This window comes from Schistocerca piceifrons, chromosome X, assembly GCF_021461385.2.
Source record: "Schistocerca piceifrons isolate TAMUIC-IGC-003096 chromosome X, iqSchPice1.1, whole genome shotgun sequence".
In the NCBI taxonomy this organism is placed as follows: Eukaryota; Metazoa; Arthropoda; class Insecta; order Orthoptera; family Acrididae; genus Schistocerca; species Schistocerca piceifrons.
The window spans coordinates 705,406,668-705,430,012 of record NC_060149.1 but is presented as its reverse complement, the minus strand read 5'-3'; the positions used below and the strand labels follow the sequence as shown (position 1 = coordinate 705,430,012).

At 38.3% G+C, this 23,345-nt stretch overlaps 1 protein-coding gene across 1 annotated transcript in view; it reads left to right on the top strand.

The window, feature by feature from the left end:
* The window catches only part of LOC124722628 (KICSTOR complex protein SZT2-like), a 727,281-nt gene that overhangs the window by 505,017 nt on the left and 198,919 nt on the right, over positions 1-23,345 (top strand). The window contains exons 30-31 of the mRNA XM_047247762.1: positions 5,288-5,492; positions 22,253-22,562. Of these exons, the coding sequence (XP_047103718.1) occupies positions 5,288-5,492; positions 22,253-22,562 (515 nt within the window). The remainder of the gene's footprint in view (positions 1-5,287; positions 5,493-22,252; positions 22,563-23,345) is intronic.

Here is a 23,345-nt window from a genome sequence, read left to right as displayed (position 1 = left end):
TGTTTCTGGCCTGCTACGGATTTATTTTTGTAGGGGGAGATGAAGTGTTTGGTGTATGAGATACTGATAGCCACTCCAAAAGAGCTGATTGCTCATTTGCTTGAAGCTGCAGCCATTACTCATGAAACACCTGGTTGTTTTGAGAGTATTAGGCATTCATCAGTACTCAAACAATATTCATCACATGGCAGTTTGAAAACCGTCTCTGAACTTCAATAGTGTCAGAACTTTCATGGACCCCAGTGGGGAAACAGTGCTCCTGTGCATTTTTGTCACAAGAAAGTTTCTTTTTATCACCTCTAAACACACTGAAAATATTACATACAAAGTTTTTTACATGCTTTATAATAAGACAGTAATTTTACCCAACTAAACTATACTACCTTGCAATATGTTGATGCCACAGGCTCAGGATAGGGACAGTCTAAGGAGTACTGGCTGCCTTATATAAGTATTCTGTCTCTGTTGTGTCACTGATGTATTTAAGGTTTATTTCATATTATTTCAGCTTGCATGTCCACATCATATGATACTTTAATACACTCCTGGAAATTGAAATAAGAACACCGTGAATTCATTGTCCCAGGAAGGGGAAACTTTATTGACACATTCCTGGGGTCAGATACATCACATGATCACACTGACAGAACCACAGGCACATAGACACAGCAACAGAGCATGCACAATGTCGGCACTAGTACAGTGTATATCCACCTTTCGCAGCAATGCAGGCTGCTATTCTCCCATGGAGACGATCGTAGAGATGCTGGATGTAGTCCTGTGCAACGGCTTGCCACGCCATTTCCACCTGGCGCCTCAGTTGGACCAGCGTTCGTGCTGGACGTGCAGACCGCGTGAGACGACGCTTCATCCAGTCCCAAACATGCTCAATGGGGGACAGATCCGGAGATCTTGCTGGCCAGGGTAGTTGACTTACACCTTCTAGAGCACGTTGGTGGCACGGGATACATGCGGACGTGTATTGTCCTGTTGGAACAGCAAGTTCCCTTGCCGGTCTAGGAATGGTAGAACGATGGGTTCGATGACGGTTTGGATGTACCGTGCACTATTCAGTGTCCCCTCGACGATCACCAGTGGTGTACGGCCAGTGTAGGAGATCGCTCCCCACACCATGATGCCGGGTGTTGGCCCCGTGTGCCTCGGTCGTATGCAGTCCTGATTGTGGCGCTCACCTGCACGGCGCCAAACACGCATACGACCATCATTGGCACCAAGGCAGAAGCGACTCTCATCGCTGAAGACGACACGTCTCCATTCGTCCCTCCATTCACGCCTGTCGCGACACCACTGGAGGCGGGCTGCACGATGTTGGGGCGTGAGCGGAAGACGGCCTAACGGTGTGCGGGACCGTAGCCCAGCTTCATGGAGACGGTTGCGAATGGTCCTCGCCGATACCCCAGGAGCAACAGTGTCCCTAATTTGCTGGGAAGTGGCGGTGCGGTCCCCTACGGCACTGCGTAGGATCCTACGGTCTTGGCGTGCATCCGTGCGTCGCTGCGGTCCGGTCCCAGGTCGACAGGCACGTGCACCTTCCGCCGACCACTGGCGACAACATCGATGTACTGTGGAGACCTCACGCCCCACGTGTTGAGCAATTCGGCGGTACGTCCACCCGGCCTCCCGCATGCCCACTATACGCCCTCGCTCAAAGTCCGTCAACTGCACATACGGTTCACGTCCACGCTGTCGCGGCATGCTACCAGTGTTAAAGACTGCGATGGAGCTCCGTATGCCACGGCAAACTGGCTGACACTGACGGCGGCGGTGCACAAATGCTGCGCAGCTAGCGCCATTCGACGGCCAACACCGCGGTTCCTGGTGTGTCTGCTGTGCCGTGCGTGTGATCATTGCTTCTACAGCCCTCTCGCAGTGTCCGGAGCAAGTATGGTGGGTCTGACACACCGGTGTCAATGTGTTCTTTTTTCCATTTCCAGGAGTGTACATAGTAGTTCTTGTTGATGTCTTCAGTTTAAGATATTGCATGGCTCTGTAACTTCACACTGTTTGTCAGCAGTAGATCTTAATAACTTAATTTCTGTCTGCCTAATTTGGCATGTTATAACTTTTACAGTTTTTATCTTACAATTAAGCAACTTATATTATCTTACTCATCTCTAAGAGATCTTTTCTAGCTGTGTAGGTGGAATGTAGCATAAATGGTTGCTGCGATCTTGTTTTTAGCGTACTACTTTCTGCAACCACAAGGCAGCCAGAAGCTCATGCGATCCATTGTCCATCTGTCCACCTCCTAACATTTCGTAACTGCCTGCTGCATCAACTAGCTATGGTGAAGCCACTTGTCACTTGCTCAGTGAGGCTAGTGTGGCCTTGTAAATGTAGCCAATCTCGCATATTGTAGCAACATTTTTGAGTGTGGCACTCATGCCCACTTCTGTAATGTTACAGCACAGTTGGGGGTCTGCATTTGAAACTTGTCTGGTGTAACATTTTAACCCAGCATAAATCTTTATAAAGACAGTATGCTATGTCTTAATTTTAGAGCCTGGATTCAGTAATACTTATTCATATATCACAGGAGTTGGAACAGTGTCCTACCATAAGGCTTATATCCCAAGCAGGTTGTTGGTCTATATATGAGATGTTTCAGACCTACAGAACTAGCCCATTTTCTTAAAAACCATGCTTTTGATCTTTTACAAGTAAAATGAGTTTTAGGCATACTGGGAAGGACAAATTGAATGGTGATGCTTACATTACCTGGAAACTGATGGAAAATGGGGAAAAAGAACTCAGCCTTACAATTTCAAATTCTAGTATGGTACAACATTAGCACCATTGAATAGTTGTCAAAATTGAACAATTTTTGTATTTTATGTTGCTCTGAAAAATTGAACCATTTTTGTATTTTATGTTGCTCTGATGTGATTTCAAAAACTACTCCTGGGGATGACAATCTGAATAATGCTTAAGGAAACAAAAAGGAATTGGACTGAACAAGAAATGTGCTGTTTAATGTTATGATGAAGGGAGCACTTTTTCTTATACTTTCGACACTGAATAAACTTTATTTGCCAGTTTAACACTTACAAAAAATATTAGAGAAGAACATGTTTTCATGTGTAGGTGTATGGAAATAGGTGTTCACAATGCTTGTTCTAAATATAATTATGCCTGATGTGCACTTTGAGAACCTGAAGTCACTCTACATCTGGGAACGATCAGCATGTTTCACAAATTCTACTTTTTTATGTTGTCTGTCATTGTAGGATACGACTGAGTAATTCTGGTGATCATAGTGGCTAACTGACACCCCACTGCCAATTGCTCAACCAGAAAAAAAAATTGATTTAATGTATGCATAGCCACCAAAGAGAAATATCTCATCTCGGGCATTTATCCTGATGCAATTGTGTTGTAAGTGGAATGTCTTCTAACAACTTTGACAGTGTGTGTTGCAGAAATATAAATTAATCATTGTCATTTAACTGTTCATCACAAATTAATGTGATAATGACATAAATCACTACCAGTAAGTTTATCTAGATGGTATTTACGTTTGCCTAGATACTCTTCTTGCTGTTCTTCATGTGGAAGGAGGGGCTGAGATTTATATATCAAGGGAAAAAGGAAGGAAGATAAGAGTTTAATGTTCCGTTCACTGTGATATTATTAGAGCCACAGAACATACACAGATTCAAGTAGGATAAGGAATGAAATTGGCCATTTTCTTTCACAGGATCCATCCCAGCATTTTGCCCTAAGCAATTTAGAGAAATTGTAAAAAACCTAAATGTGGATGACTGGGTGTGGATGACTGCCATCCTTCCAAATGCAAGTCCAGTGTGTATTTTGCAGTTGAGTTTGTTTGTACCTTTTTCCAGCATTTTCCAAACAATGTAAACCTTACCATTTAGTATGCCCTTATCGATTGTCAAAAGCACATTTTGCCCAAAAAATATTTGATGCATTATTTTCGAGAAAAAGGAACACTATGTTATTTCTCAAGCACCCTGCAGAAAGAATAAAAAATAGTGGGTCAGACATGAATGAACCTAGAAGCAAGAAAACACGAACACCAGTTATCTTAATCAGAAATCATCACCTGCAGTTTCTCTGATGTTTCTCAATATATTTGCAGTTTCCAATTGTGAGCTCAGCATGCATCCACAAAAGTCTTTGATCATTTTCCCAGTGGAATGTCTGACTGGTGGAAAAACTAATTTTTAATTTAAGTCAACACATTTCTCGTGAGAAAGTCTTTTGTGTTCAAGAAATGAGTCTACAAACAGTGGTAGCATTGTTAGTATAGTTGCCAAATGTTTTACTTCATTATTAAATTTGTGTGTCAGTTTTAATGTGGACATTGACAAAGTATGGTATCTACATCGATATTCTGTGATTTTTAACTGGTCAGCATGGAAGTGTATGATCAAACAAGTCATGTAAACTGACTTGTTGCATCTCTTTTCCCCTCCTCTCTAATGAAAACAGCAAATTTTGCAGGAGATGTACCCAAAGTTAAAATTTAACTACTTAAGTTTCTGATCTAGTGTTGGTTTGTTCGAGAAGTACCGATAATGAATGTTTATTTGAAAAGTAACACTGACAAAATTTAAAAAGAGGAATAAACATGTGAATGTAATTGATAAGAAATCTCAACCCTCTGTGAAATCAGTAGAATACAGGAGAGAACAGTGACAAAGAAGTTGACAAAAGGAATTTTTCTTCTCTTAAAATATCTGTTAGATGCTGTCAACTGCCAGAGAGAGCAGTGATCACAATGAAGAAAGGTTGCAGAGTTTTTTGTGACAAGTGACAAGAAACAGCATTTAATTTATGAGTAATAACATGGTTTGTGTACCTATGTTTATTTTCATGTGAATTTATTCCCTCTTGTGAGTTTAATGATTCCTGTAGTCTGTTCAGTTCACTTGATCTAATGTTCTGCCATTCTCATACATTGCTTACATTAACAATTAGAGTTCCTGTAGCTTGTTTCACAGTTCAGCATAATTAATATGAATTAGGAGCATAAAAAAGCAAGGCACTTTGTGTACCATTCATGTCTCTTAGTCCTCACCAGTGCACTTGTCTTTGAATTTTAATTGCATATCTTATGAAGTGTACAAATTTCCTAAGAACTAAATCTCATGCCAGTCACATAGAAAAGTATTTAAACATAAAAGTTTTTTAGATGGGAAGGAAAAATATGTTGTTACTATTTAGCGTCCCCCTTTAATTTCAGATATAGCTTGATAAAATTTCATTATTATAATGTTTCTTTGTACTTATTTTCTGTTGACAGGAATTCAGCAATTTAGCAGTTAGTGGTTATCATCTTATACAACTTGGACAGTTTTATTATCTTGTCAAAAATAAGACTCGGTCATCAAGGAGAAACAGTTCTTTAATTCCAACTGTAGGAAACAAAGTCTCGTATCAACCACACATGACCGACTGTGCTGAGCTGTATGCAGAACCTCGAGAAAGGCTTACAGATAGAGAGTCAAGTAAGCAGTCAGATTCGTCATTCTAAGTTAATCATCTCAATAAATTAAACAGTTGTGGTAAATTCCCAACAATGTTTGTGCTGTAGAATACCAATAATATAGATCTTATAATATTAATAAATTATTAGACAGAATTGTTGGTCACTACTTACTGTCAGGGGCAAAATGTGTAGCACTGCCAATGCACACATATAAAAGTGGCACACATTATCTATTGCCAGTACTACCAATTTCACCTGTTGAAGGTAAATAAGGCCAGCTCTTCTGCCTTGATTGAGTTTTCCTTTGATATAGAAACCTTATAAATATGTCAGATGAAATGGTTATATTTGATAATATTGATTTTCACTTCAATACCCTTAGCCTGTTCATCAGGCTTAGTATCTTGAAACCTTTAGATGTTTTGTTTTCATTTTTAAACTTTTCAAATATTAAAGATTGCTTTTATGCTTAATTACTTGTGATAAAATAATGTACACCATTTGCTGATACAAATAATTATCCACCAAATAACCGTCTCTAGTACCTTTCAATAGAGTTCATCATTTGTGGCTTCAGGGAGTGCTTCTGACTTTTAAAATAAAAGTTATGATGGTACTATGTATGTTCTCAACAAATCACATAGTGTTCTGTGGTGAAGCATGTGTTGTGTACCAGTATTGTTTTGCTCTTCATACTGTCAGTACACCTACCTGTAAATCCAAAATTGTCTAATTTTAGCACCAAGAGTATTACATGAGATGTGTATGGGATGATGCACCTTGCATAGTACACATTCAGAACTTTAATATTTTGGTATTACATAATGCACACTGTTCTGTCTCATTTACTAATGCAAAGTTTGAGCACATCCATGATACTCTCTGACCGACTGAACAAACCCATGATAAGTCTTTCTTGCATAATGGGCTGACAGTCCTGATAAACATTTTAAAATTCATCGTATTTTGCTTACAACAGCAAATTTAATTGAGATTCTTCTCGTAGAAGCAAGTTTTGAGGTGTCACCATTACTATCGAGCAGCCTAAAACAAATTGTGCACATACATTGCAAATCTATGCTACTATGTAGACATGTTGTTGTTTAGTGTTGTTGCCAGAATTCTTAAAAAGCACTTGACCAATTTACTTCAAGTTTTTACACAAAGCTCTGATGAACATTCAGGTGGACAGAGGCTATATATATATTTTTAATATGTAAGTATATATGATATATAAAGGAGTAACATTGTTTCTAGTAATCTCGAAAAGTTCTTGTCTAATTTATGTCAGATTTTCACACGTTGCTTTAATAAACAATTGGACAGACTTGGGCTACATATTTTTTAATATATAAAGACTGAACAATGTTTTCAATAATCTTGAAAAGTTCTTGACAAAATTAGCTTCAAATTTTTACCAGTACTCTGATGTAATTTGCACAGATAAAAGCTATATATATATTTAATACATGTGATATATAAGTATATGTATACAGTATGTCCTGGGGAAATGTTGTTATCAAAAATCGCCAAAACTTCTTGGTTTATGTATATCAAATTGTTGCATGATACTCTAATGGACATGGGCTGTATGTTTTTTAACCAACAATGTACAAGTTTTATATTAAAACCAAGAGCAAACAAGAAAATACTGTGCTGTGCTGAGAAAATGTGCAGTTTCATTTTCTTTCTAGCATTTGGTTTTAACTACAATGGCAGAGCATATAAACAGTAAACAAATTGTTTCTCCCATATATAATCTTCCTCTGTATATTACTGTCACCAGATTTCCAAAATCAAAATATGGGACACAAATTAGATGCTAAAATGAATCAACATTTCCTGGAAGCTTCCATTAATACTGTATACATATAGTAGGTTGGTTTTAAAATTGCTTATGCTACAACTTCAAGGTCATTGTACATTTTTGTGAAAACTTGTATTTAAAAAAAACTTACATTACTAAGTGAGTAAATATTTTATAGTTTTAGTATTGTCACTTGCAAACACATTATATAACTTAATATAACGAGTTAACTATGGTATACAATGATTATTAATTTCATAGGTTACTTCTTTCTCATTCTCAATTGCACTGGAAGTTTTGCAATGTGTAGTTTCCGAAAAATCATTGTTATTATATTTTATAGAAGAATTTATGCATTCACGAGTTTGATATTTTCAAATACAATTGTATGGAAATCAACACATTAAGCATCATGAAAATGAATCTTAGTTTTAATTATTTTCTTAACCATTTCCACACTAAGCCCATTCTTTTCATCACTCTGTAAGGCATTTTTGATAGATAATATACTTCCTCCAGCAGCAGTGATGCCAGGTAGAGCTAGCAAAAACACAGTAATAAGCTTCACATTTCTGAAGATGATAGACGATTTTTCACCAACAAACCTAACAGTTCTTTATTAATGTCTTTTTTAACTTCATATACATTATTAACATGGTTCATGTCCCCAAAATGTTCTATAACAGATAGATTACTTCTCAAACAGCAGTTCTAGGCGCTTCAGTCCAGAATGGTGCTGCTGCTATGGTTGCAGGTTTGAATCCTGCATTGGGCATGGATGTGTGTGATGTCCTTAGGTGAGTTAGGTTTAAGTAGGTGGAAGTCTAGGGACTGATGACCTCAGATGTTAAGTCCCACAGTGCTTAGAGGCATTTCTCAAACAGCTTCCTTACGGTTGCAGCAGTGCAGTTCATCTATCCAAGGGAATGATTGTGTTTAATTGCTGGGAAAGCAGCAAGACACGTTTCTTTATCATTTATCATGGCACTACTTGCACATTTTGTAACAAAAGACGTTGCACTTTATGACGGAGTTTTGCATGAAACACCTAACATGCTTGAAACAGCTCGCTTTTGTCCCTTCACATTAATGATTTCACACATCATCACATTCACCTCCATGGTGCAAAATAATTTCATTCTTTGTTGTTCTTATTTCAGAAATGGAAACTCATATTTAATTTCATCACTAAGTACACTCCTTCTTTTTGGCATTTCTGTGAAAATTTTGCAATGTGTCATATAAAGTAATGTAACATGTGCCTCTAATAGTTTAAAACCACGCTTCTCAATGTGGTGATCTGAAGCAAAGACAATGCACAAAGAAAGTGGAAATGACAAACTGCTAATCATGTGAAAGCATGACATAATACCAAGCAAAATACTTCAAAAATTGTGCCTCATTCTGTTTGATTTCATCAAAGTGTGTATCTCCTTCATTATTTGGATATGGCTACATCTGCTCTCCATTTGGTTACACTACATTTTACTTAAAAAAAGGTATTTCAAAACTTGTGGGACATATAGCAAAAAAGGGGACAATATGCATCCAATATATCTTTTGTTAGGACTGGGAGGACACCTAAACTAAATAATGTGTGATCCCATAAAATACAGGACATCTGGTAACCCTGCTGTATGTAGAATTTTAAACAAAGTCTGAGCAGCCATCGTAGGTTGTTTGCAGATGATGTTGCCGTTTATTGTCTAGTAAAGTCATCAGAAGATCAAAACAATTTAGAAAAGATATCTGTGTGGTGCAAAAATTGGCAGTTGACTCTAAATAACAAAAAGTGTGAGGTCATCCAAATGAGTGCTAAAAAGAATCCGTTAAACTTTGGTTACATGTTAAATCGGTCAAAATCTAAAGGCCATAAATTCAACTAAATACTTCAGAATTACAATTACAAACAAATTAATTTGGAAAGAATACATGGAAAACGTTGTGGACAAGGCAAACCAAAGACTGTGTTTTATTAGGAGAGCACTTCGAAGATGCAACAGATCTGCTAAAGAGACTGCCTGCACTACACTTGTCCATTTTCCTTTGGATAACTGCTGCATGGTGTGAGATCCTTGCCAGATAGGATTAACGTAATACATCAATAAAGTTCAAAGTAGAGCAGCACATTTTGTATTTTCGAGAAACAGGTGAGAGAGTGTGACTGACATGGTGCAGGATTTAGGGTGGACATAATTAAAACAGAGGCGTTTTTCACTGTGGCAGAATCTTCTCATGAAATTCTTATCACCAAATTTCTGCTTCAAATGCAAAAATATTGTGTTGACACTGACTTACATAGGAAGAAACGATCATCATAATAAAATAATGGAAATCAGAGCTCGCACGGAAAGATATAGGTTCTCATTTTTTCCAAGTGCTGTTTGAGATTGGAATAATAGAGAATTGTTGTGAAGGTGGTTTGATGAACCCTCTGCCTGGCACTTAAGTGTGATTTGCACAGTATCCATGTAAATACTGGTGTAGAATAAACAGACTTATGCTGTTTTGTTTTCTTCCTCATAGTCTGCTGTAAAAGAAAACCCGTAAATATGGAAAATTGTATTTATGGCTTATGAGCAGAATACTACTATGGAATCAGAATTGTCTGAAACTCTGTAATCCACCCCATTTGCACATTACAACTATGTGAAGTACTGTCACTGAATCATGTTTGATTCCAGGGAATGGTTGTGCCCCATAACCATGATATAATCCAGGTCAGAAAGAAGGTGAGCATTGATTATAATGTCGTCTCTCTTTTTTTATTGTATTGCAGATGTCATGTAGACAGGACATAATTATAATGACACATATTCAATTCGAACTCAGGCATGTACAAGCATTAGTCCCACCTAATGCCACGTGTCCACAGTCCCCATCGGTGTCCTCCATGCTCGCTAATTTTAGATCCTCCCTGAAGATTGAACATAAATGTGCATCCACACTGGAGGGTCAGGATTCATTGCCCAGGAAGATAAATGGATTATATCAATGTCTGGTGTCTGTTCTTTCAGACAGGTCAAAAAGAATAGACACCCTACAGGTTCCACAGCTGTGATAAATATTATGTAAATTGAAGGGGATGGCGGAGAAAGGAAAGAAAAGGGAAGAAACTAATGTATCAGCTGCATCGGTACTTTGTGCGAAATCAATGGCAACGAGTGAAAATGTATGCTGGACCGGGACTCAAACCCAGGATCTCCTGCTTTCTAGGCAGTTGCATTAACCACTGTACCACTTAGGACTCAGCATCTATTACAAATACATGGACTATCTTGGCATGCTCCCAGGCTGATTCACATTCCCACCTAGCGCCACCTATCCGCAGTCCCTGTCCATGCCCTCTACGTGTGCTAACTGTAGATTCTCGCTGGAGCTCAAACATAAATGTGCATCCACACTGAAGGTTGTGAATTCATTTCTCATCAAGGTAAATCAATTAGTCAAATGTGTGGTATCTGTCTTACATTTAACAGAGAGTGTTAAGACTCACGGCTTATGGCTATGTGATCTATTTGATTTGCAGTAACGTGATATTATGAGACCCACGACGTCTTATGACAGTTATGATGTGGAAACACTATATCTCCAATGAATAGGTCATGCTCATTAAACATATCTATCAGCAGTTCACCGTTTATGTTTCGATCCCCAATGCCATGGATATCCACCATGTGTTCAGTCTCTTCATTTTCTGAACCAGATTTTGTGTTCAAGTCTCCCACTAAAATATTTATGTCACTATGGTTTTTTTTTTATTAGTACTCCCTTTAGATCTGTATAAAATGCATCCTTTAACTCTCATTCAGCCACTTCGATAGTTGCATAGCACTGAATTACAATGATATTTTGCACATTTACTTTAAAGTTTGCAGTTATTATCCTTTCTGAGACTGGTTTCCACTGCAGTAACCTTCTTTTGCAGTCTTTGCATCATAAGAGCTGTACACCATTCCTTTGTATTGCATCTTCACCTGCCTGTCCTACATACAACATTCCACCATTCTGTATTTATTCCAAACTCCAAAATTGTTTTTCTTTTCAGGCCAAAGGTCGTATTCTTAGGATCCATGTGGTTATTTATACTTTTAGTTTCTGTTGTTTGAATTTTGTTGTTGTTGTTTGTTATCAGTCCACAGCCCCCAAGAGTCCTAATGGAGCTGCCACCTCATGGCCTGGACATGTACCCAGGTTTTATTTCAGGGCCTTACCCGTTAGATAGCTTGTAATCACCTCAACTACAGAACACTAGCCATCCCTCTGCAGTAATGCATGCATGCACCACTGTTGTCCTGGTTACCAACAATATTTCACTGCCCGGATTAGGGGACTGTGCCAGCTGCCACACAATCATAGAGAGGGAAGGGAAAGAATAGGAAATAAAAGAGGATGTTGTGAGACATACTTTGTCTGGATCCTCTGTGGAGCCCTGTCTGGCCCGGGAGGCCCTTCTGGCAGTTACACTACCACTGGTATAGCCCACCACTTCAATGGAACACACACACACCCTCTCCTCCCAGAGACATTCTTTTATTGAGGCCGTGTCTTCTGAGGGGGTGTTTACTTTTTGAGATTGAAAAAACAAGTTCATGTCTCATCTATTTTTAGGTATGAAGTGTCATTTAATATGACATGAGAGACAACTGGTATGTTACTCAGCAGTGGGGAAGAAAAAATGATCCTGATGGAAACACTAAATGTCCTAAAGAAATTCCAACTTTTCTTTGGGAATCACTTTTCTGGCCAACACTTTTATGTTCATGTATTTATTTTGCCAATTGGGCTAGTAATAGAAAGGCTAGATAATAACTCAGTATACTTTAAATAAGATTTTTGTCACTGTCAGCATCTAAAACGCTTCCATTAAAAGAGAGCAACACTAAATATTTCAGCCAACCAGAAACATAGTGAGTAAGTTAGTTATACTTCCATTTCCTATGTACAAATTAAGAATTCTCAAAACATTGGTACTACATACACAATAGAAGTAATGCATCCTGGCTTCATACATAGGAGCTAATATAAGTAGTTATGAATTTTGACACCATTAACATAAAATCTGTATGATAAAGATTTTGGTTAAGTAGACACTGTGCTGCTTCGTCTGCCCACTGTTGCAAAAACAGTACTCATTTGTTGAGCTTTAAAATTGTAGTGCTCAGAATACCTTGAAATTTAGATTATACAAAGTATTTTATTTAATTCAAGAATGCATTTGTGAAGACAAGTAAATTGGCTGGAGTCTTCAAACAGTAAAGTTGGATAGCAACTTACAGATGTGTACTTCTTCATCCATACTCAGAAAACCACTGTGAAATGCATGACAGAGGGCACTTCCCATTGTACCAGTTATTAGGGCTTCTCATTTCATTCACATGTTGAGCCTGAAAAGAACGACTCTTTAAATATCTCTGTGTTCCCTGTAATTAATCTAATCTGTCCTTATGATCCTTATGAGAGCGATATGTAGGGGGCTGTAATATATTCATGGAGTCATAATTTAAAGCTGGTTTTTAAAACTTCGTAAGTAGGGTGTCATGGGGTAGTTTGCTTCTATCTTGAACCATCTGCCAATTCAATTTCTTTGGCATCTCTGTATCATTAGTCAAACAAGCCTGTGACCATTTATGCTGCCCCTCTCTTATACATTCAATACCACCGGTTATTGTATTTTGTACATATTCCACATGCTTGAGGGATATTCTAGACTGGATCACACTAGTGTATTGTAAGCAATTGTATGTATAGACTGATTGAATTTCCATTGTATTCAACCAAAACTGAAGTGCTACCTGGTTTACTTATGACTGAGCATATGTGATCTTTCCATTTCATATCCCTACAAACAGTTACACCCAGATCTCTGTATGAATTGACCAATTCCATATATTGAGTTGTTGATATTGTAGTTATAGGTTACTGTAATTTCTTTTTTTGTTATTTGAAGTGCACTATTTTAAATTTTTGAACATTTAAAGCAAATTGCTCTTCTTTGCACCACTTCTTCCTAAGATCCAGCTGAATATTTTTACAGCCTTTTTCAGACAATGTTTCACTATAGGTAACTGCATCAACTGTGAAAATCTGGAGGTTACTATTAATATGATCTGCAAGGTCATTAATATACAATTTGAATCGCGGGGTTCCCAACACAATTTCCAGGGATACACATGTAGTGTCCATAACTCTCTGTCCGAGATAACATGCTGCACCCTCCCTACCAAGAAATCCACAATCCAGTCACAAATTTTGCTTCATACCCCATTAAATCATACTTTCTAAAATAAGTATAGGTGTGATACTGAGTCAGAATGCTTTCTAGAAATCAAGAAATACTACACGAGTGTCTTGATCCATGGCATTTGGGATGACGTGTGAAAAAAGAGTGAGTTTGGTTTCAGATGATCGATGTTTTCAGAATCAGTGCTGGCTGGCATGGAGGAGGTCGTTGTTTGAGATACCTCATTACATTTGAGCTTAGGATATTTTCCAAGACTCTACAACAAATGAATGAAGGATAATGGATGGTAGTTTTGTGGATCAGTTCTACCCTTCTTGCAGATGTGTGTGACCTAGGTTGTTTTCCAGTTGTTGGGCTTGGTTTTCTTGTTCTGGGGAACTATGTTAGATTATGCTTAAAATGGGGCTAATTCAGCTACAAATTTGGTATAGAATTACAGAGGGATTCTATTTGGCCCTGAAGCTTTTTTTAATTTTTGTGAGTTCAACTGTTTCTCAACACCACTAACACTAATCTCTATCTCTCTCATCCTTGAAGTGATGTGAGAATTAAATTAGGGCAATGCCCCTGGATTTTCCTTTTTAAAGAAACAATTGGAAATGGAGTTCAGCATATCTGCATTTGATATGCTTCTGTTAATTTCATTTCTTGTCTCATCCACAAGTAACATTAACTTTAGTACCACTAACAGCCTTTACATATGATTAGAATTTCTTTGGTTTTTGTGACATATCCTTCGATAATATCTTGCCACAGTAGTTGTTGAAGACTTTAGGCTTTGCCAGCTTGATAGCCAAATACATTTCATTTAGCATCTCCCTAATGTTGTAACCGTATACAGTGAGCATGCATAAATGAACAGCATGCACCTCCACAGCCAGCCCAAGGAGGCTGCCTCACAATGGCACAGGTGGTGCAAGAAGTACCACACAATGTGTAAATAACTGTATATAAGCCAGTGCACTGTGTCCTCAGCTGTTCTATTGTTTTTGTGACTATGGAACACTTCTCTGTTAGCATTAATGTAACTCCTGATTTCATGTGGTGTTATTACTACAGTGCCATTCATATGTCTGTATTTTCCTTTATGTGGAAGCGAACTAAAAGTTGATCTGTGGGAATTCTAATATTGTGTTTGTGCAATTTTACAATATATTTGGTGATGAGGATGCCATTCTACTCCATGTGTTGCATTCTCAGTTCACTACGGCCAGTATGTCGGTGGCAGAAATTCTTCAGACTCTTGTTGAACAGCAGCGAGCTCTCACTGTGACACTAAACAGTTTGGCAGCCTCAATGACATGCCAGGGCTCACCGCCATTGATGAAGCCACCACCATTTCCTCTGTATGATGGTACTCTGAAGAATTGGGATGCATACAAAAAACACCTTTGGCAACATTTACAAGCTTTTGGTGTCTCTGACCCCAATATGTGTAAGGCTTTCTCTCCTATGGCTTTCTCCTTGTGTATATCATCTTTTGTGTCAGATAGCTCATCTGCCAGAACCTGCCAATCTCTTTTGATGAAATGTGTCAGTTTCTCTCTAATTATCATTGCAAATGCCGCACATAAGGCCTCCCCAGTTTGTCTGATAAACAGGTTCGAGGTGCTGTCTGTGGCTGATGCCGAGCCAGATGCTGTCCTAAACGGAATTCATTAAACTTTGGTTACACGATGAATCAGTCTAATCTAAAAGCCATAAATTCAACTAAATACCTAGGTATTACAATTACAAACAACTTAAATTGGAAGGAACACACAGAAAATGTTGTGGGGAAGACAAACCGAAGGCTGCGTTTTATTGGCAGGACACTTGGAAAATGTAACAGATCTATTAAGGAGACTGCCTACACTATACTAAAATATTTTGTTGACACTGACCTACATAGGGAGAAATGATCACCATGATAAAATAAGGGAAATCAGAGCTTGTATGGAAAGATATAGGTGTTATTTCTTTCCGTGCACTATACGAGATTGGAATAATAGAGGATTGTGAAGGTTGTTTGATGAACCATCTGCCAGGCACTTAAATGTGATTTGCAGAGTATCCATGTAGATGCAGTTGTAGATGTAGATGTTATTGCTACTCGCATTGAGTTCTGCCATAGTCAAAATCGGCTGCAACAGTGATACAGAATTAGAGCAGAGGAACTTCATGGTCTTAGCAACCATTGCCAGTTTTTAATTGAAGCTGACTGGGACTCATATGCTGGTTCGGAGGTTTGTGATGCTATAATCATCATCATCAGTTATCTGCTATATTAGCAGGTCCTTTGCCTCTCCATTTTCTGCAATCCATTGCTTCCTTCTTAAGGCTGCTGTACGTTGTACCATCCATCATGTCATCCAGTATCTGGAATCTCTTCCTTCCTTTGCCCTTCTACATAACCTTCTAAAACTGTTTTTATCAGTCCGTCATTCTTTCTTAATATATGCCCACTCCAATTTCTTTTTCGTCTCTTTATTACATCTAGTAACTGTCTTTTCTCTCCCACTCTTCTCAGTACCTCTTCATTTTTTACTCTGTCCATCTAACTTATTCTTTCCATCTTCCGCCATGTCCAGATCTCAAAAGCCTCCAGCCTTTCTCTGTCTTTTTTCCTCACAGTCCATGTTTCAGCGCCGTATAGAAGAACACTCCATACAAGACATTTTATGAGTCTCTTTCTGAGTTCTCTGTCCAGACCGCTGCAGAAGATTCTCCTTTTCTTATAAAATGCCTCTTTTGCCATTGCTATCCTTGTTTTAATTTCTGTGGTGCACTTCCAGTCGGTGTCTATCCTGCTTCCAAGATACTTAAAATTTTGCACCTGTTCTAGTGTTTCTCCATTCAGCACAATTTTTATTTCCTTATTTCCTCCTATTGCCATTACTTTTGTTTTATTTGTGTTACTTTTCATTCCATATTTTTTCCGTTAGTTGCAATGGTGTCCACCAAATCCTGTAATTCTTTTTCCCCTGTGGCTAGAAGGACCATGTCATCAGCAAATCTCGAGCACCCTACTCTTCTTCCTCCAGTTTCTACTTCTTTGTCATCTAATGAGCATTGGTCAATCATATTTTCCAAGTACAGGTTGAAAAGAGTAGGTGATAAACAGCATCCTTGTCTTACTCCTTTCCCTAGTCTGATCCAGTTTGTACTTTCTCCTCTCACTTTAACTGAAACTTTTTGATTAAGGTATAATGAGTTTATAAGTCTTCTGGTTTTCCAGTCCACTCTCTTTTCCCTCATAATAGTCGCCAGCTTGTCCCAAACCACATTGTCAAATGCCTTTTCTAAATCGATGAAGCACATATATAGGTCTCTTCCTTTTTCAATAAACCTTTCTCCCAAGATTCGTAGGAGCCCTATTGCATCTCTGGTGCCCGTATTCCGTCTAAAGCCAAACTGCTCCTCGCCGAGATTCTCCTCTATTACTTTTTCAAGTCTTTTATTAATTATTCTTAACATCACTTTGGCTGCATGTGAAATGAGGCTGATTGTCCTGTGCTCGCTGCATTTCTTGGTTCCTTGTTTTTTCGGTAATGGAATCATTACTGTTGTCAAAAAGTCCTCAGGCCGTTCACCACTGTCATATATTTTATTACATAACCTCAATATTTCTCTTATTCCATTGTGGTTCAAGCATTTTAGTATTTCTCCCGGTATTGTATCTGTACCTACTGCTTTGCCATTTTTCATTGCAGCAATGGCAGACTTTACTTCTTCCATTATGATGATCGGTCCTTTCTCTTCATCACTTACAGTGTTGTGTGATTCAAGTTCCAGAGTTTCTGGTTTGCTATTTGTGTCATATAGCTCTTTTATATATTCTTACCATCTCTGGAGGACATCGTCACGATCTTTGTACACTACCTCTTCGTCTTTACTCAAAATTTCCATAGTAGCACTTTCTGCTCTGTCCCATGTCATAGTCTTTACTCTGTTGTATAGTAAGTCGTATCTTCCCTTCCTGTCCAGTTCTTCAATTTCATCACATTCCTCTTTTAGCCATTTTTTCCTAGCCTGCTCTGTTTCTCTTCGCAGTTCGTTATTTAACCTTCGGTATATCTTTCTTGCATCTTCAGTGTTCTTGTTTTTCAATTTTCTTCTCTCCTCCATCTTGGAAATCATTTCTTGTGTGACCCATGGTTTTTTTGACCTTTTCCCTTTTACATATCCTATATTTTGCTGTCCTGCTTTAATGATTCCTTCTTTCAGCATATTCCAGTACTCGTTGGCATTATCAGGTGCTTCTTTGTCTCGTAATGTGTTTAGAAAGTCCCGAGACAGCATTTCTGTAATTTGTTCTTTGTTGGACCTTATCTTCTCTAGATCCCACTTCTTCACCATTGTTGCCTTTTTCAGTTTTTTCATTCTTATTTCTATGTCTGCCATAAGTAAGTTGTGGTCACTATTAATATCTGCACCTGGTAATGTGTACACCTTCTTGATTCCATTCCTGTATCTTTCTTCTACCAGTATAAAATTGATTTGGTTTCTGTATTTATCCCCTGGTGATTTCCAAGTGTAGAGCCTCCTCTTATGGTTCTTGAACCATGTGTTTGCCGCTATCAGCTGCCTTTCCCTGCAGAAGTCAATTAACCATTCACCTCTGTCATTTCTCTTTCCAAGACCATGACTGCCTACTATGTGTCCCTCTTTCCTTTCTGCCACAATGGCGTTCCAGTCTCCCATTACTATTTTGCAGCATTTTTTATTTTCGTCCATTATTCTCTCTATTACATTGTACATTTCCTCTACAATTTGGTCATCATGTTCTGAAGTTGGCATATACACCTGGACAATCAGTAAATCTTTTTGTGCTCCTTTCAGCCTTACACCAATAACCCGGTCATTTTCATAGTCTACATATTCCACACATTTAGCCAATTCCTTTGTCATAATCATTCCTACTCCATTAATTCCTTTTACTTCTCCTCCTGAGTAGTAGAATACATATTCATCTGACTGCAACTCTCCATGTCCATTCCATCTTATCTCAGCAACTCCTACGAGGTCCATATGATTCTTTTCCATCTCTCTTTTAAGGTTTTCTAGTTTTCCTGCTTGTAGCAGAGTTCTGACATTCCAGGTACCAATTCTCGTTTTGATTTTTTGCCTCCTTTCAAGTTGTCCCCCCCGGAGATCCGAATGGGGGACTATTTTACCTCCGGACACTGATTTAACATGCTATAATACTCTTGGCCAATGGTAGAGAAGTTTGTGAACAAGTGCTCACTGTACAGGGTTACAGCACCTAATTATAGCCTGGAGCTTCGTTTTACACCTATTTTGCAGTAGTCTCTGTTTCTGTTAAAGTTTCTTTACAACTACTGTATTTGATCTAGGTCCTCTTGCATTGTGAACTTTTATTCTAGGTATATATGTATCAAATGCATGGTCAGCTTGTCTTCTAAACTTGGGCCACAATTCAAGTACATGCTCATCTTCAGAGCTAAATGTTTTGATTTCCTTACTGAGGTACAACACCACTCTCTCTTTACCTCATTTGCTGAATATATGAAGCCTTATACTTGTTTTAGTTGCCATTTTTACTGTGGTAATCATTGTTGCCACAACTGCATCATGGTCACTGATACAAGTTTCAATGTGGACATCCTGAAAGATGTCAGGTCTGTTTGTTGCCATTACATCTAATACATTTCCACAATAGGTGGCTTCTGGACAATCTGCTCTAGATGGTTCTCAGAGAAGGTATTTAGCAATGTTTTGCCAATCTTGATATACCCATTGCTTAGAAAACTGTAATTTTCCAGTTGATTGTAGGATGATTAAAGTCTCTTCCGGTGATGACAATATAATTGGGGAAATATGTACTAGTGAAGTTAGGTTTTCAATTACACCTGGAAGTGATTTTATTAAGCGATAAAAAATCTGGTTATAAGTTTATGCTGAGCCTTTTTACTGAGTCTTGCACAGACAACCTTGCATGCACTTTCAATTTATATCTTGGTATATTTGGGTTAGTTGTCTACTGTAACAGATACACTACCTCCATTTACTAGTAGCCTATCCTTTCCATGTACACTTAGATTTTCCCAAAAAATCTCACTGCTATCAATTCTGGGTGATAACCAGCATTCTGTACCAAGTGTTGTGTGTACTGCTCTAATTTTTAGGAGTGCTTCAAACTCTTGGCACTTTGTTGTGAAGGCTTTGGTAGTTAATGACTATAATTTTAATGATTTTTTTGTAGGGGGAATTTCCTTACATCTTGTACTGACACTTCCAGGTCCCCTGCAGCTATTGTTATGTGGACTCTGTGAGAGCCACCTACTGTAAAAAGATTTCTGTCAACTACTCGGGTAGCAACACCTGATCCGTAGTACACAACTGACCCATTTAGGGGGATCAAACAGTCCTCATCCCTTTGGTGCAAGTCCAGGAAGTCACTGCCTAGCTTGTCACAGAACCTTTGAAGTCTCTGGTTCAAGCATTCCACTGTTCTCAGAACCAGGGGGCTACAGTCAGTTCTGGTGACAATGCTGCAAATTGTGAGCATCGTTGAAACTCTATGAGCAAAGCTGTTGGTCTCTTCTCAGCCTTCTTTGCCAGTCACTGGAATGATCCAATTATGTCCTTGGAGCCCATGCAACAAGCATTATTTGTTCTAACGTGTGCCACAATCTGCAGTTGGTTGCACCCTTTATCCTCAGTGGCTGCCATATTAGCACCTTCAGCGTGTTGAGTGAGGCCCCTAGGCTTACATACAGAGTGCACATCACGTGTTGTTCCATCCTTACCATTACTGCCATTTCCCAATGGGGTACCATTATTTGCCATACGTTTGAACTTCTGATTATTAATAAACTGCTACCCTTATGCATTTGATTCCATATGTCACAGGACATAGCAGGTATCCCACCTAGTGAAGTGAGTCTCCTGGCTCAGTTTTGGTTTCAGTGCAAGACATTACCTTGAACTTGTTAAGATGTTTCTGGCTTCTCCCTGGTCCCTGGCTCCCCTGTACAGGACACATAGTCCTACCACTGACAGACCACTGCCAGTTAATTGGTGATGTATCCCATTCTTTCTGTGTAGGAGCCAGAATCCACAAGAGGGGATGCTACTTGAGCTATCTTTGGTATCTCTGGTAAATAACTCTCAGGAGCTCTCCGAACACACCCATTTGCAGCAGTTTGTATTTATTTGACACAAGTGAGTGCAATTTGCAGCTGCTTGCAAACATGAACTAACACATTCCTTGTTCGAGAGCAGCATTCACAGTGAGGCTGCATTGTGGCTGTTTTACAGAACAATGAACAACTATCTTTAAATAAACTTGCTGATTCTCTTTTGATTTCTGGACCTATCAAGCTAAAAGTATTAATAATTGCCTTTAAGAAATGCAGAAATTTGTTTCGCAAAATGAGATTTCTATTAAGGTAACAGTGAAGCCTGGGGTAAAAGTTACTAATTTTCTGAATTTTTTTGAGGTTTTAGTCAATAATAACCTTGAAAATACTGTTAATTTACAATGAATACAGACAATATACAACCCTGTTGAAAGAGAAAACTAAATGTAAACCAGTAAGATAATTACAATATGTGCTAAGTAACTGCAAATTACAAATGCTAATTTGGTATAAAATATGCTATTCACAACAGTTGAAACATCCAAAAATTCTCTATATGTTGATATATTCTGAAATTGTGGTTGAATGGTTCTCTGAATGAGGATATTACAACTAAAGTTTTATAAAGTAAAAATGTTGATTGCAACTGATGATATGCTATGAAATACATTTCTCTCGGCACTCAACATACAAAATTAAACAATATATTGTGTTACACACAAGATTGTTGATACACTCTGTGTGAAAAGCATGCTTAAATTGTACCTGAAGTTTCTCAATGACTCTGTCATACACTTGTACACAAAGGAACTATTAGAAGTCAGTTTATGTACATATCTGGTTTTGCAGCACATTTTACACCATCATGCCAAAATGGAACACTGTAACAATAGCTCTCAAAAAAGGCCAAAAATGTGGAACACAAAAAACAACTTTTTCCACATGGGGTGGCTATCAGTCCATTGTACATGATGGATGTGATGAGTGCCGAGCAGTCCACAGCACAAAATGTCATCATCTGGATCAAGGGGAGAACCTCTTTTACAAGGCAGAAACAAATTAGACAACCGAAAGCCATAAAATTTAGTCTGGTTTTTGAATATTAATACCAATGTGTTTTGTTTAAAACATTTTTAAGATGTATTTGTAAATGTTGGACTGTTTGTCTGTAAAGCATTATCTCCAGTGCCTAACTCTATATAATTAACATTTCTTCTAAATGGTTAACATACTCTTCTTGAGTGATTGGTGCAGGTCATCATTATGTGCTTGTGAAAAAAAAAGAGATGATTAGTCAGTGATGTCATTAGAGACAGAGCATAAACTTGGATAGGGCAAGGATGGGAACAGAAATTAGCTGTGCCCTTTTCAAAGAAACGATCCAAGCATTTTGCTTGACTAATTGTGGAAATTACAGAAAATGTATTCAGGATGAACAGGTGGAATTTTAAACAGCCCCCCCCCCCTCCCCCCTCCATCTGAATGTGAGTCTCGTGTTACCAGTGTGTCATATTACTTGGCTATGTAGTTAGAGAAGTATGTCTGTGTTGTGATGCATGTATGTCACTGTTGATATGTTTGTTTTATTCGATTGCGTGTCTTTGTAAGCTTCTTTGAGGTGACCAAACCATTTTCCATTTCAGGTGCAGAGAATGGAATACCTGAGAGTGTAACTAACACAACCATGGAAACTTTGGCCAGTGAAGACAATATTTCTGCTGTAAAAAGTCTTTGGAAAATACAAGACATAAGTAGTAGGAGGAAAACACAGCTAGAAGACAGTGATTCTGATGAAGACTCAGAGTGCCAGAAACAGCGCAGAAAGGAAAAGAAAACTGCCCAGAGTAAAGGAAAAGTAGAACAGTGGGCTTGTTCAGCTGCAGCAGAACATGAGAGACTGTCACTCTCAGCTTCACCATCCCTCCCTCTTACAGGCCAGGATAATGAAAACAGGTAATAAGTTAAGCGTATGAATTAGTGCTTTTCTTTTTGTTGTGTGCTTTAGGCACATGAGTGGCTTACTTGTAGGTCCACGAAGAAGGAATTGAATGCCAGATGCATTTCTAATGTGGTAGTGGAAAACAAACTGAAAGACTTTCTCAGTCACATCTCATCCATTTCCAAATATTTTTTTCATTTTCCATTCATATGCACATTTCAGAAACACAAATACAAATAATGAGAACAGACTGCTACTCACCTTTGTGATGAAGGATTGCTTGGTGACCATGTATACATAAACATGAGGTGTCTGTCTCATGAGATATTGAGCTTTCATTCTTCTTTGGGTCAAAACAGTTATTGTGAAAACACATGGTCACACAAACATTAAAAAAAACTTCTAAGGTTGTAGCATGACTAATGGTGAGTGATGATTTGGGATGAGAGAGCAGGGTTCACAGTAATCATAATAAAGAAGGTGGTTTATTCAGTGGAGTGCTAAGATGAAAAGACAGATGGTGTGGAATAGGTAAATGGAGATGGCTAGGCTACAAGGGGTGAGTGAAGTCAGGGACAAGGCTGCAGCCAAGAGAGGAAGAGGAGGAAAGAGAGAAATGTAAAAAAGAAAAGGAATTAACAACAAGGAAAGGAAAGAAGCCCAAGGAAGAGAAGAGTTTCACAAGAAAGCGAAAAATGCTGGTAATAACAGGAAATAGAACATGAGATCAATAAATAGATTGCAGGAAATGCAACAGTCCAGTCCTTGTTTAAATCTTTAAGGGCAATTCTGTAAAA